General features: G+C 41.2%; 1 protein-coding gene across 3 annotated transcripts; it reads right to left on the bottom strand.

Annotated features, from left to right (window-relative positions):
* Positions 1–499: 499 nt before the first annotated feature.
* SLC35G1 (solute carrier family 35 member G1) lies at positions 500–10,137 on the bottom strand. 3 transcript variants are annotated; one of them, XM_036886467.2, is made up of 3 exons: positions 9,747–10,068; positions 5,560–5,668; positions 500–3,516 (listed from the first exon to the last, which is right to left on the bottom strand). In XM_036886467.2, the coding sequence occupies exons 1-3, from the start codon at positions 10,012–10,014 to the stop codon at positions 2,778–2,780; spliced, it is 1,116 nt and encodes a 371-aa protein (XP_036742362.2). In that variant the 5' UTR covers positions 10,015–10,068; the 3' UTR covers positions 500–2,777. The 3 variants fall into 3 exon arrangements, with proteins under 3 accessions (XP_036742362.2, XP_036742361.2, XP_057362095.1); XM_036886466.2 differs by having other exon boundaries at positions 5,560–5,740; positions 9,747–10,059; XM_057506112.1 differs by lacking the exons at positions 500–3,516; positions 5,560–5,668 and adding an exon at positions 6,677–9,177 and having other exon boundaries at positions 9,747–10,137.
* Between the last annotated feature and the right edge of the window lie 2,682 nt (positions 10,138–12,819).

Below are 12,819 nucleotides of genomic sequence, written 5' to 3'. Positions count from 1 at the left end.
AATGAAAGAAGGGGCTTTTGGAAATTAGTCTGACAGTGAGACAAGGATCTGAATGGAAGAGTCTAAAATTGAGTTACTCAATTAGGATACTGTTGGTAATCCAGCTGTGAGGTGGTAAATCTCGGACTAAGATGGTAGCACTAGGAATGACAAGGAAATAATGAATCCACCTGACAATTAAGACAACACTCCAGGACTTAGTAACAGATTAGCTGTGGGAATAAGAAGTGCAGAGTTCAAAGCTGCTCCAAGCCCTGGGGGTCTAGAACAATGAAGGCCACACTGAAACAGAAGATTTGGGCCTTTATTTTAGAGATACTGGATTTGATGTGACACTATCAGAGGGACAGATAAACAGTTTGAACCTTGAGATTACATCACAGCTGAATGGCTAGAGGTTAATCTTTGTAAAATGAATTTTGAAGCACATGGATGAAAAATAAGCTGATAAATAAGTTATATTAGCTAGCATATTTGCTATAATCATAAAACAGAAATATAGCTTTCATATTAATTTTATTAGTAGTTACAAAATAAAAACAAATTATGAAAATATTTTCATTTGTAAGATATAGAAACTACAATCTTTGCAAAATACACACACCCTTAATTGTTACAATACATATCCTGGTATATGCCTCGGACATTATAAAAGTGTTTAAGAATTACATCCTGTAGAAGTTGGGAGAAGAAACATTGTCTCCAACTTTGGTCATATATTGTGACATTCAAGTACTTACACCACACTGTTGAAATAAAACATGTCTTTAGCATACTGGCCTAAAGGCATTTAACTTTCAAGGTCCCAACAGTTCTTTTATTGTGCAGAGTAAAGAACCAGGAGAGGGCTCCCTGAGAGTTAATTTACTGTAAGTAGCTCAAGCAGTGGTTTACTTTCCATACTTTATCATAGAGCTAAGGGAGAGGAAAAGACAATGGGAATCCATATGGGCAGGTCCCCCTCCCTAGCATCTGTATCTGTGGAGCATGACTCCTGTGTTTTCTAACCTTTTAACTAAAAAATATGCCAATTCTGTGATTATCTAAGATACTTGCAACATATTGCTTTTCCAACTCTAAACTTTAATATTGTGGATTAGGCTAATGTTATAATCATAGTGTGACTACTCTAAAAAGACTTCACTTAGGATTTGTCAGGTGGGAAGCATTTCAGAAAATCAGCAAGCCAAACATACCCTCTTGGGAGTTATTGGAAAAGAGTCAATCTCATCAAGGCAGAAACCTCAGAACCCAAGTTCTTTTTTTCTTTGGAGGAACTGATGAAATTAAAGGGTGGGGAAGAGCCTACAATCGTTTCAGATCTGCAGGCTTAAAATAACAGATGCTAGGTCTGACACAGTAAGAGTTGGAGACCATGACAGCCTCACCAAAAAAGGGTTCACTGTGACAAAGAATCATTTGCATGTATTCTCTACTTCCTGATTAACCTTCTAAGCTTTCCTAAATATTAAATTCTCCCTTTAACTGCAGAATATTGGCCTGACGAAGTTGCAGATATGAAATGTGTTGTTTGAATTCATGACATTAGTATCATGACACAGCACTGACATTTAATATCATACTGATATACTAGATTTTAACAGTGATTTCTTTTCTATTTGAGAACCAAGAAAAATCAATCAACCATGGACTCACAGTTCTTTACATTTAACATATAACACGAAGCATTACTACATAGAATTCCTTAAGGGAAAAAAGACTATAAAAGTAAGTTTAATAAGATAATTGTACTTTAAAAAGTTGTTTTAAAAACATATATTCCAAAATCTAAGTATTTGGTGTAGAGAGTAAGGGAGGTATCTATTAGTGAACCATAAGAGTCATGATTTTTTTAAGTTAAAAAGGTAAAATCTCAGCAATTTTTTATGGTTCAACCTAATAAAATCCTGAGAAAATTTTATTTGGCATCATACTATAAATTCAAAGAGAATTTAAAGAAAATCACCTTTCTAGTGAGGAGAAAACACTTCCGGATGGAAATGTACACACTGGCCATGCCAAGATTTCTCTTGTGATTTAAAGACCTGAAATCTTAGAAAGGTAAGCAAAATTTAGTGCAGTTTCAAGAAACAGAGGCCAACTTACATTATAGAAAAGCTACCGTTGCCAATGCTACTGTAACAGAAAACAATTAGCCAAGTTTGGTGATTTAAAGACTTTTAAGAAAATTTATGTATTAAGATCTGGCATTATGAATGAAAAGGCACAAATACGATTTAAAAGAATAATAATCATTACAAAAGCCTTGAGAATAAGGCTACTTTGTATTAACATCATTAAGTAGGCACCTATTCCAAGCTGCAGCTTTAGCCTCCTAGAGTTATGCTTCAAATGAATTATAAACAGAGTACTAATTATAGCAGCATTACTCTTAATAAGTTTCTTAGCCTCTACAGTGCTAAAAGAGCACCTAACTTTCCCACTCATATCCCATCAGTACCAAAAATATTAAAAATTATATATTTATACTAGAGTCATAAAAAAAATTTTATTTTTTTAATCTAATGGTCTGCCCTCTTATCAATAGCACCTAAATAAACCCAAACCAACAAAAAACCGCAAAAAAAAAATTGCTACATGAAACTGCGGACTATTCTTAACTAATTAAAGACATACCATTTTCAAAAATGGTACTTTAATTGTGAAATTTATTAAATATAATCAACGAAGTAAATAGCAGTGTGTGGTGTGTCTGAACTGGGTGATAGTGTACTTGAAAAAAAAAAAAAACCCCCACACACATTTCGGCAATAGCTTCATTTGGAAGTCTGGCACCATTTACGAATGGCTGTGCCAGCACTACTAGCCACTACGCAAAGAGCACCCCCCACCGTCCACCACGTTGGAACATCGTTAAAGAAAATAATCTGAAAGATAAAAGCAAAGACCACATCCATAGTCCTCATTAATGCTACTGGCCCTGCTTTTTCTATTTGAACGGCTTTCGTGATAAACACCTGACCCCCCAAACCAGACAGCCCGATTAGTATGAGAAACAGCCTGTCCAACCCACAGTACGGCAGACTCCATTCTCCTAATACAAAGAGGACAATGATGCTCTCAACGAGGCCGAGTATCACATAGTACCAAATGCTCAGGAAGTAGTCCACAGACTTCCCCATCTTTCTCAGGATAACCAGAGTCATGGCAGCAAACAAGGCATGTCCCAGTGCCGCGAACGTGCCCTGCAGGTGAACCGAATAGTTTGCATCCATCCCTGCTGTGCTTGAACCAAACAGGAATGGTGGCCTCACGATAAGGATCACTCCAGTGACTGTGAAAGCAGTGAAGAGAGCATCCCAGGCGCTGTATTTTTCCTTGAGAAATATGCAAGCAAGTATAGTTGTAAAAACTGAACAACTAAACGTGATAACAATTGTGTCAGTCAGGGACGTGGACTGGAAAGCGTAGTATACAAGAATCATAGCCGTGGAACCCAAGACTCCTCTGAGAACAAGGAAGATTCGTTGACCTTTTGGGCCTATAAACCCAGTCCTGTAAATTCAAACGAAGGGATGCATATTAAACAAACTTGCTATTTGTTTTAAAATCACAACTTTTAATGAAACATTATTTTAAAAGTCCTATCAAAAAAAAAGGTATAGTAATTATGGTAATGTCCACAAATGAATATTATACACCTTTAAGAAATGCTTTCTATGTATAGCTAATGACCGTGCAATGACGGTATAGCAAAAACAGTACAGGAGCACTGCATAAATAGTATGATTTTAACTCAGCAAATAGATAGTTTCCCTATGTTTATACATACTTGCAAAAAAGACAAAAAGAAAAATAAATTGAAATGTTCATTATGGTTAAACCTTGATAGGTAGGTTCACAGGTAATTTTTCTTCTTTGTAACCATTTTCTCTAAATTTTGTACAATGAATATGTGTGATTTTTTAAAATAATAAACCCAATTTCCAGATTTAGCTGCCCTGTATGAGAAAACTTAGTCCTGGCTAGTGTACATTCCCAATCTTTTGGTTTTTCTATAAAAGTTGAAGCAATGTTAGATTTATTTTAGCTATTGAATGTGAGATAACTTTTCATTTTTTCACAGCAGGAAAAGAGTTAAAATGCATAGAAAAACAACATGTAGCATTTGGATAAGTATAATAAATACTACTCAGTTTTTTTTCAATTAAATAGTTACTCAGCAGAGTGCTGTGTAAGTTCCTGGCTAGGTACACTCGGTGATCTGTGCCAGGGCTAGACATCTTTAGGGCATCACGTAGGCCTGACATGGGGACCCCTGGGTCTATGAAGCTAGAAATGAAAGTGTGGTCACATTTGGTCCTTACTTTGAGAAAATAAGAGCCTTTCATGATAGTGAAACATACAATGGGTCAAAACAGATTAGTGTCAAGGATTTAAGAAAATTCTTCTAAGTGCCTTCCCCTGCCAATAATTTTACATCAAAACAGGAAAAATGATGTGTTAGCATCAGTGGTCTGCTGCCACCCTTAGAAATCTCTGAAGTATTACCATAATTCCCTAAAATACTGTGACTTGTCCACACTTACACAGGAATCTTGGGCAATATTGATGTTAGCAAATTTTTACCTTTTTCACCAAGTCCTTGGGGTACAGAGTGAAACTCTATGAGAATCTGCATCATGTCATAAACAGAGGAGACTTTGGTAGCAAGCAACTGCAGCTTTTCATTTGGGGCTTAAACATCTTTTTCCAGAGAAAGAGTCAGGAAGCCACCAAGGACCCAACTGGCCTCTCTTTCCAGAGTCTGAAGTACGTAGGAGTGCAGTGGTTATAATGGTGCAGAGAAGGCACAATTTAAACCTGGGGAGTGGATGGGGGGAGTTCCATATGGAAGGGGAAGGGAGCTACATGGGGAGAGAACAGTGAGGATAGGGAATAAGAATAGTTTTCATATACTGTTACATTCTACATTAAAGCATTCTGTTCTATAATAAATTTGATTTGACCCTTGCAACTGAGGTGCAGGGTAGAGAAAAAAGAGTATCATTCCCTGTAGTTCATTGATAAGAACACCGAACATGAAAGTAGTTAAAAGGCCTTGCTCAAGCTTTCCTTTCTCTTTCCCATATCAGCCTATGGGGAAGACCTAAATATTACGACTGTAACCTTCTGTCTGCCCTGGAGCAGACCAGCCTATTTTATTTAAAGAAACCTTAGGAGGTTTCTCCTAGAAAACTAGGAGACACTACCACTTCCTTTCATTCACTTTTTTCTTCTAAATACTAGGTATGCCAAAGGAAAGAAGGAAGGGTGGTACAAAATGGGGGGAATTATACAAGGAAAGCTTTGTTCTCAAAATGGTGGGTAGAGAATAATTGAATCTCTTCCTCCCCTTTTGTTGGGCATGTGGTTTGTGCTTATGACAGCATCTTCTGTGGGTGGATCCTGTGACTGTTCTTTAACCAGAGCCAAAAGGTGGAGGAACTTGTAAATCTATGATAGGGATAAAGCAGATATGCTAAAGAAATTAATTTAAGCAGGTCAAAAGATTTACATTTATTAATACTTTCTACTTTTCAGGTAAGAAATACTTACTTTCTGTATATTAAACAAGGGATAATGACTAGCATTTGGAACACACATCGGAATGCACTAATTTCTACAGCATGGACGTCTTGCACTTTTTTAACAAATAAAGAGCCCACTGAGAAAAAGAAGGCAGACAATAATGTATAAAACAAGCCAAGTCCAGGACAGGGTGCTTTCTTCTTGGCTTCTGCAAAAGATTAAATTCTGGTTAGTCCTTGCTTCCAAGTGTATGTTTTATCATTTTCACGTAGAAATTGAGTAAAATGGAACAGTGTTCATGGTTAACAGGATAAAAATGTTACCTCCTAAGCATATCCATTCTCTGGTCCTGAACCATTTTTCCCACCAAGAATGAAGACCCACTAGATGAAGGGCACCAATTTAAACCTGTGTTTTTTTTAATGGTTTCATCCTATAAAATAGCTTCTCTTTGGCTCACTGAAGAATCATCCTTCGCGTATAAGTCAAAGATAAGCAAAAAGCTTGCCAAGACAGAAATCTTAAGAAATGCTGTCAAGATGGCTAGGGAAAATGCTTCCAAATGTTATTTTGTATCATTTCACTGGTGAACTGCACTTTATGAAGAATGTGGGTTTTTCCTCGGGAAAACAGTTTATAACTGCGTTATATGGCTACTTGTTGATGATCTGACTTCCCCCAGAAGCCTACTAGCTCCTCCAGGGCTGGGACCTCAGCTGTCTTGTTCATACCTGGCACATGGATGACCCTGAATAAATATTTGCTGAATGAAACAGCACAAGAGAACTTCATGGACAGACTCAGAGTCTAACACTATTGGTGACAGCACAATCAGGGAAGATTCTCTCTTTTGTAATTTAAACCATTAATCGAATTTTTAACTTTCCATGGTTTATGACTCATCTTCCACTCACAGCACAAACCCATTGAGGACAGGGGCTAGGTTCCACTCACAGCATAAATCCATTGAGGGCAGGGGCTAGGTTTTCTACCCCTTTGGCCTTGATGTGCTTAAAAAAATGTTTTTTTATTAGAACTGCCATCTAATACCAACTTCTTGGCTTGATGTGAACTTGGAAATTTTTGCTTTTCTGCAGGCATCAAATATTTAATCTATTAACAGTCTGTATGAGCATTTTGCTAGTTGCCTAAGACAGGAGTAGAACTTTAATCTCACCCCCTGTCATTCAGGAGAGCAAAATGGACCTCTCTAAAAGGTTGGCCACTCGCTGAGGATTATATATATATTTTTATCTTTTTTGAAACAAACACAAAAATTAGGAGAGAATAAGAAGGAAATACAGCTGGCCCTCATCAGTTAAGAGCATAGCAGAGCTGAAGGATGTGTGGGACATGTGATTTATAGTAAAACTAGGATTACCATCCCAATCTAGAAATTTACAATGTGTTACTCAGCTACAGGACAGCACTGTGTAACAATTTTTAAAAATGCTGTTCTCTGATAAATGCAAACATCGATAACACATTTTGATATCCTCATGTTAGCTAGAAACCTTCGCCCATAAGTGACAGTCATCAGGATCAAGGTATAACAATGTGGTCTTTCTGGGGGCATTCTACAGCCTGACCGTTGTAGTAAAAGATGCCATTCTGGTCACCTCTTCCTGTTTAAGGTGCAAAGTTGAAGTGAATGATTTGTAGCTACTAGTCATCATGTTACAGGTTATCTGGTACACGTGACAGAACCTTCCTTATTTTGTTCAGATACTGCAGAAACAAACTGCCAATACCCACTCAGCCTATGAGAAGGAAGCTTTAGAACACTTCCAAGTTAAGCACCACAAAATACATGTCTTGGATGTGGTCAGCCTGAGAGTTCAGCTTCTGAAATTTCAGAATTCAGGTCCAAATAAAATAGTTTTCTTAAAAGAAACCCAACCCATACATAGAACCTACACCCTCAAACAGAACAGGAAGGTCAAGGACAGAAAACAGCTCCCTGGTCTATATTTCAAGAATCTTCTCCAACCTAAACTTTTAAAATTTTCTTCAGGAATATTTTAACTTAACATACTTTAACTCTTTTAAAGCTTAATTTTACACTCCTAGCTCTGATTATCTTTTCCCTTAAAACATATACACTCATTTTTTCTTGCCTATAAACACTTAAGATCCATGATTTCTGACTGGGACAGGGCAGCTGGTACAAGGTCTAGTTGAATGTGATTTGTTATGAGGGTGAGAACTGGTTCTACTCAGGCAAACCTCAGTCTCTTACTGGATAACAGTTTCAATTTTCTCTGTCAATGGAGATGAGGAAGAGAGTAGCATAATCCAAGAGGCATGTTAATATAATGTGCTTCCATGATTATGTTCCAATACAAACATAACTAATAATTTGTCAACTCTAAATAAGTCAAAATAAGTAAGTGGCCACAATACAGCTTCCTGAGTTGGGATTAGAACCAAATGAGTAACTTTTTAAACCTTAATTCCCAAGCCCTACCCCTGAAACAGGATCTCTAAAAAAGCTCCACTGGTTTGAGAACCACTGCTACACTAGAGAACTCACTCCTTCCAGGGGGATGTGAGGCACAGGCCTAAGATGATAACTCTTGCTTCAGTTTAAGATCCACGCTGTCTCAAGAAAATAAATAGATGTCTAGCTGTATGCTGTCTGTGAGGGTTATCCAAGAATGTAAGAAAAATGGGTAATAGTTTCAACCTGAACTTAAACATGAGCTTTCTTGAGATATTCAGTTGGATCAAAAGGTTAAAACGAGACTGTCACCAAGTTCAATGACAACAGTACAGTGGATTAAAGTGTTTCTATGGCAATCCTGTTTTTGGAATATTATCTGGTCACCTTACAGTAACTAAGTCTTATTGTTGGCAACTTCCTTTGAAGTAAAAAGACAAAACTCCTAGATGCAATCACCTGTAAGTGTGTTGTTTTGCCACATGCTCTCTGAGCATACAGTATTCCTCTTCTGTTCACAAACAGGGGAAACTAAGAGTTTCCAAGGACTGACTTGGCATTCCACCAGAATGACATTTAGCCATAGTGAAACTGCTCTCTTCAAAGGCTGCAAATCTGATCAACCCAGCTTGGGGTAAACCCTGCTTTGGAGGCACCAGCCCATGCATAAATAATCATTTCTGTTAGCACTTAGGACAAAAATGGAGCAAGAATCACATTCCTGAGGTTCCTCTCTCTAAACTGGGGAAAGTGCAGAGAGAGAGGAGAGAAAAAGTGGGGTGGGTAAGAGGTGTAGAAACCTGGGGTCACACTTTGGGGAGGCGACCCAGAGGATGAGGTGGTGCAGACTGTGTAACTTTTGTCTTTAAAGGTTTTCTGCCTATTTTCCTCTTCCAGGAAGCTGCTCTAGATGGGTATTGGAGTTCAAGGAAGAATGTGGTCAGTAGAAAGGGCCCTAGGCTGGGTCTCTGGCAAGTTGGGGTCCTAACCCTGGTGCTGTCTCACCCACATACACCATTTTCTTCAGAAAACAAAGCAAAATTTCCCCAAAGCCCTCACCTTCCTGGGCCTCACTTTCCTCGTTTGTCAAGGAAGAGGTTGAATAAGATCAAGGGTTTTTCACATGGGGTCCCTGGCTTTGGGGACCGGTCTGTGAACCTCTTAACAATGTAAGATTGTGCCTCTGCCTCATTTTGCATTAGCTGCTAAAAAAAAAAGAAAATAAAAAGAAATCCTCATAACCCAAAAAGATTAAAAACCAGTGGTCCCACTCAACTCTGCCTTCTCGAGATTCTAAGACTCTGAGGACAAACATTTTCTGGACTCCATGCTCGTCACCTTCCTCTTTGGGGAACACCGTTAACCACCGAGCTCAGTTTTCAAGGTTAGCTTCCTCCCCACCTCGCCCGGCTGCGGGATGGCCTCTCTTGCTGACCCCCAACCTCCGACCTCAGGCAGGGCGCCCCGAGCAGCAATCTGCCTGGGCCGTCCTGCCCAACCCTTAGGTCACAGGGACAGTTTTAGAATCCCAAAGCGGTTCCAAACAGACTCAGAAACTTTCTCCGGTCTTCGTGGCGGCGGGGGCATAGGGGGATTCTGTTTTGCAGTCCCCTAGGTGACAGCTCGGGGGTTCTCCCGAGCTCGGGGCAAGGCGCGGACGGGGGGCGCGGTCTGTGCTGCGCCCCCGCCCGCGGCTGCGGGGACCCCGCCTGCGGGCGCCCTCCCGACCGCGTCAGGGGCGAGACCAGCGCCTGGGTCGGCACCCCGCACTCACCCGGCTGCGCGCACGGCGAAGAGCAGCAGAGCCAGCCCCTGCAGGGTCCGGGCGTCTCCTCCGCCTCGGCGGCCGCCGGCTCCTCACTGGCGTCCGGGGGCGCGTGGTCTGTCAGCGACAGCCCGGACTCCGGCGGCTCCGCCTCTCCGGTGCCGTCCAGGGGCCGCATCGCGCAGCCGGCGCTCTCCGCGTGGCCGCCACGGCGTCTGGCGCCGGCAGCAGCGGCTCGGCCGCCGGGCTCTTCCGGCCAGCGGGACGGCGGGCGCATGCGCGCAGCCCTCCTCCCGTCCGGGGCGAGCGCGCCTGTCCTCCGCTGCCCTCTTACCTTCAGCGCCGACCCTCCTGAGCAGGGCGAGGCCGGCCGCCTTCCTTTTCAGGCTGTGGTGCCCACGGCCGGCGCCAAGGCGTCCACCTCTCTGCTGCGGTCGGGCTAGACTGGCCGGCGGCTTGGAGTCAGGCTTTCCGAGGCACGCTGGGCTCCTTTCTGTCTTAGCAGACACAGGGAGGGACCCGCGCGTCCTTTGGCCCTCTCTTGGGACAGGCCTCCAGGAGGTTAGGAGAGTGTGCCTTTATGTATTGGTGTGGCGCCGCATTCCGCACCTCTGCAATACCCTGCAGCCCTTGCCAAGCACTGTGCCTGTCTGTGGGGGATTGAGGGGTTTTCCTCTGTGGTCTCGTTGCCCCTTACCCAGGGAGGGTAGAACTCCACTGGTTTTAGTTGTTTTTTTTTTAAAAGAAGAATTAGCGCGTAAACATAGGGAAAATATATCTGTAAGACAGGGCAGAACCCATTTATATTTTCTTTGTAACAATAGGTATTAATTATTGATTTTTTTTTGCTTTTCCTTCTCTCTGTGATTAACTGTGACATCCTAACTTGGTTAGGTCTAAGATTCCAATAACCTGATGTAATTACACCAGGTAAAAAATATATGTTATTTGGCCCCAGGATTCACTAATAGCCTTTTTATGTAATTCTTCTGTCATGTCTTTGCTTGCTTTAAATGTGAAAGAACAGTCTCTGGACAAGGGTTAACCTGTCTAAACTTTTCTAGGTCCATGTGTAAGCAGGTTACCAAGACAGTGAGGTCTGCCTTTACTCATGTACATATTTTTTCTAAAGTGGTCGACAGCAGAACAAATAATACTGGATTTGGAGTTAGGAGGCCTGGGTACTGGCTCTAATTCTGTCACTGTGTGACTTTGGACAGTCACGACCTACTACCTGAAGCCTTTGTTACTTTATTTAATAGAGATAACGTTTGTTTCCCTACCTACTTTGAGAACTGCGCAAGTAAATTGCAGTGATGTGGACAAAAGTCCACTGTTACCTGGGAAGCATTTTACTGTAAAACCAAAGTGTATTTTTAAGTAGTATTATGTACTTAAAGGAAATCCCGGGGCAAAATACCTCTAAAAACCGAAATCAGTCAGAGGGAGAAATCCGTTTATTGCTGACAAACTGCAGTCCGGGACCGTTTCTCTCTTCTTCCTCTGGCAGAAGCTAAATCAGCACTCCCTCACCTCTCAGGTACAGATAAGCCCTCCTCGCCCAGGTAATTACCCATTGATATGGAGAAGAACTTCTCTCCACCCCTGAGGATATGCAAATGACCTAAAGCCATACTTCTTTCCTCCTCTGAACGCCTATTGATATGCAGATATACTAAAGCCAGGCGACCTATTCTGGAAATATTACATTTTTACTCACAGTAGGGCTAACATATAATTTGTCCACTAAACTGGAAGCCCTTTCTTAGAGTAAAGGGGGGAGCTTTTCTTATACAGGGCAGTAGGCATAAACTAGGACTGCCCTAGGTCAACCAGGACAAATGGCCTTCTGAATTCTAACTTAATTAACATTCACCTTTGCTTTGACTTAAAGAGAATTTAAGGCTGCTCATAAAAGTATTTGCAACCAATTTTGTTGTTGGTGGTGGCAGTGTTTTAATGGGGAAATTTTCGGCAGGGTGGTGAGGGTGTCAGATCATGATGATGAAGCAAGAACCAAGAAGTTTCTCTAAACATCTAGAAATTAACTACAGTTTCACAATTATATTCTGAGATTTAAATTTGCAGAGGGTTGAAAAGTCCCTGTGATTATCGTGACTTATAAGAAATACGTATTTGGCCATTCAGATGACCAAATATATATTTCTCAAATGTATTTGTTCTTCCTCCACAGTTCCTGGCTCCCAGCTTTCAAAACCCCTGGAATTTCCTGAGCGGTAAGAACAACAGGAACATGTTTTTTTACAATATTTGGTCTCTCGTCCTTAGTTCCTGAAATGGCTTCAGAGCCATAAAGGTGAAATGAGTATTCTGTTATTCATAAGAAGCCTCTTTCCATGACAACTGCGTTTATGTTCCTGAGGAGAGTTTAGAAAGCACCTAAGGATGAGGGCTGGTGCCAGGGAAACCAGCCCTTACGAGTAGAGGTTTGGAACTTGCAGTCCCACCTACCCACACACCTCTGGGGAGGAAAGAGGGGCTGGAGGTGTTGAGTTCAGTCACCAATGGCCAATGATTTAACTGATTGTGCCTATGTAATGAATCTTCCGTAAAAATCCAAAGGACAAGGGTCAGAGAGCTTCAGGGTTGGTGCACACGTGGAGGTGCTGGGAGAGTGAGGCACCTGGAGAGAGCCTGGAAGATTCACAGCCTTACCTCATATCCTGCCCTCTGCATCTCTTCCATCTGGCTGTTCCTGAGTTATATCCTTTTATTATAAAACACATATATATATAAATGTATATGTATCCTTTTATTTTATCTTTTTATAATGAACCAGTGATCTAGTAAGTAAAATATTTTTATTAATTCTGTGAGCTGCTCTAGCAAATCAATGGAAGCCAAGACGGGGGTTTATAGTCAGTTGGTCAGAAGTACAGGTAACAACCTGGATTTGTGACTGATGTCTGAAGTCCAAGGAGGGGAGCTGTACAGAGGTACCTGGACTTGTGATTGGCATCTGAAGGGGTGAGGGGATGGCCTTGTAGGGCTGAGTCCTGAATCTGTGAGATTTGATGCTCTTTCTGGGTAAATGGTGTTAGAATTTAGTTGAATTGTAGGG

This window comes from Manis pentadactyla, chromosome 8 (genome assembly GCF_030020395.1).
Source record: "Manis pentadactyla isolate mManPen7 chromosome 8, mManPen7.hap1, whole genome shotgun sequence".
Lineage (NCBI taxonomy): Eukaryota > Metazoa > Chordata > Mammalia > Pholidota > Manidae > Manis > Manis pentadactyla.
The sequence above is the reverse complement of the archived record's forward strand: the minus strand, read 5'-3'. Positions and strand labels throughout refer to the sequence as shown.

What these genes read in the sequence shown, in the direction of transcription:
- SLC35G1 (XM_036886466.2), bottom strand. Translation starts at nt 10,014, where the DNA reads ATGCGCCCGCCGTCCCGCTGGCCGGAAGAGCCCGGCGGCCGAGCCGCT. An exon ending in TTCGCCGTGCGCGCAGCCGG is followed by an intron (nt 5,741 to 9,746) that starts GTGAGTGCGGGG and finishes AATCTTTTGCAG; the next exon opens with AAGCCAAGAAGAAAGCACCC. An exon ending in CCTTGTTTAATATACAGAAA is followed by an intron (nt 3,517 to 5,559) that starts GTAAGTATTTCT and finishes TTGAATTTACAG; the next exon opens with GACTGGGTTTATAGGCCCAA.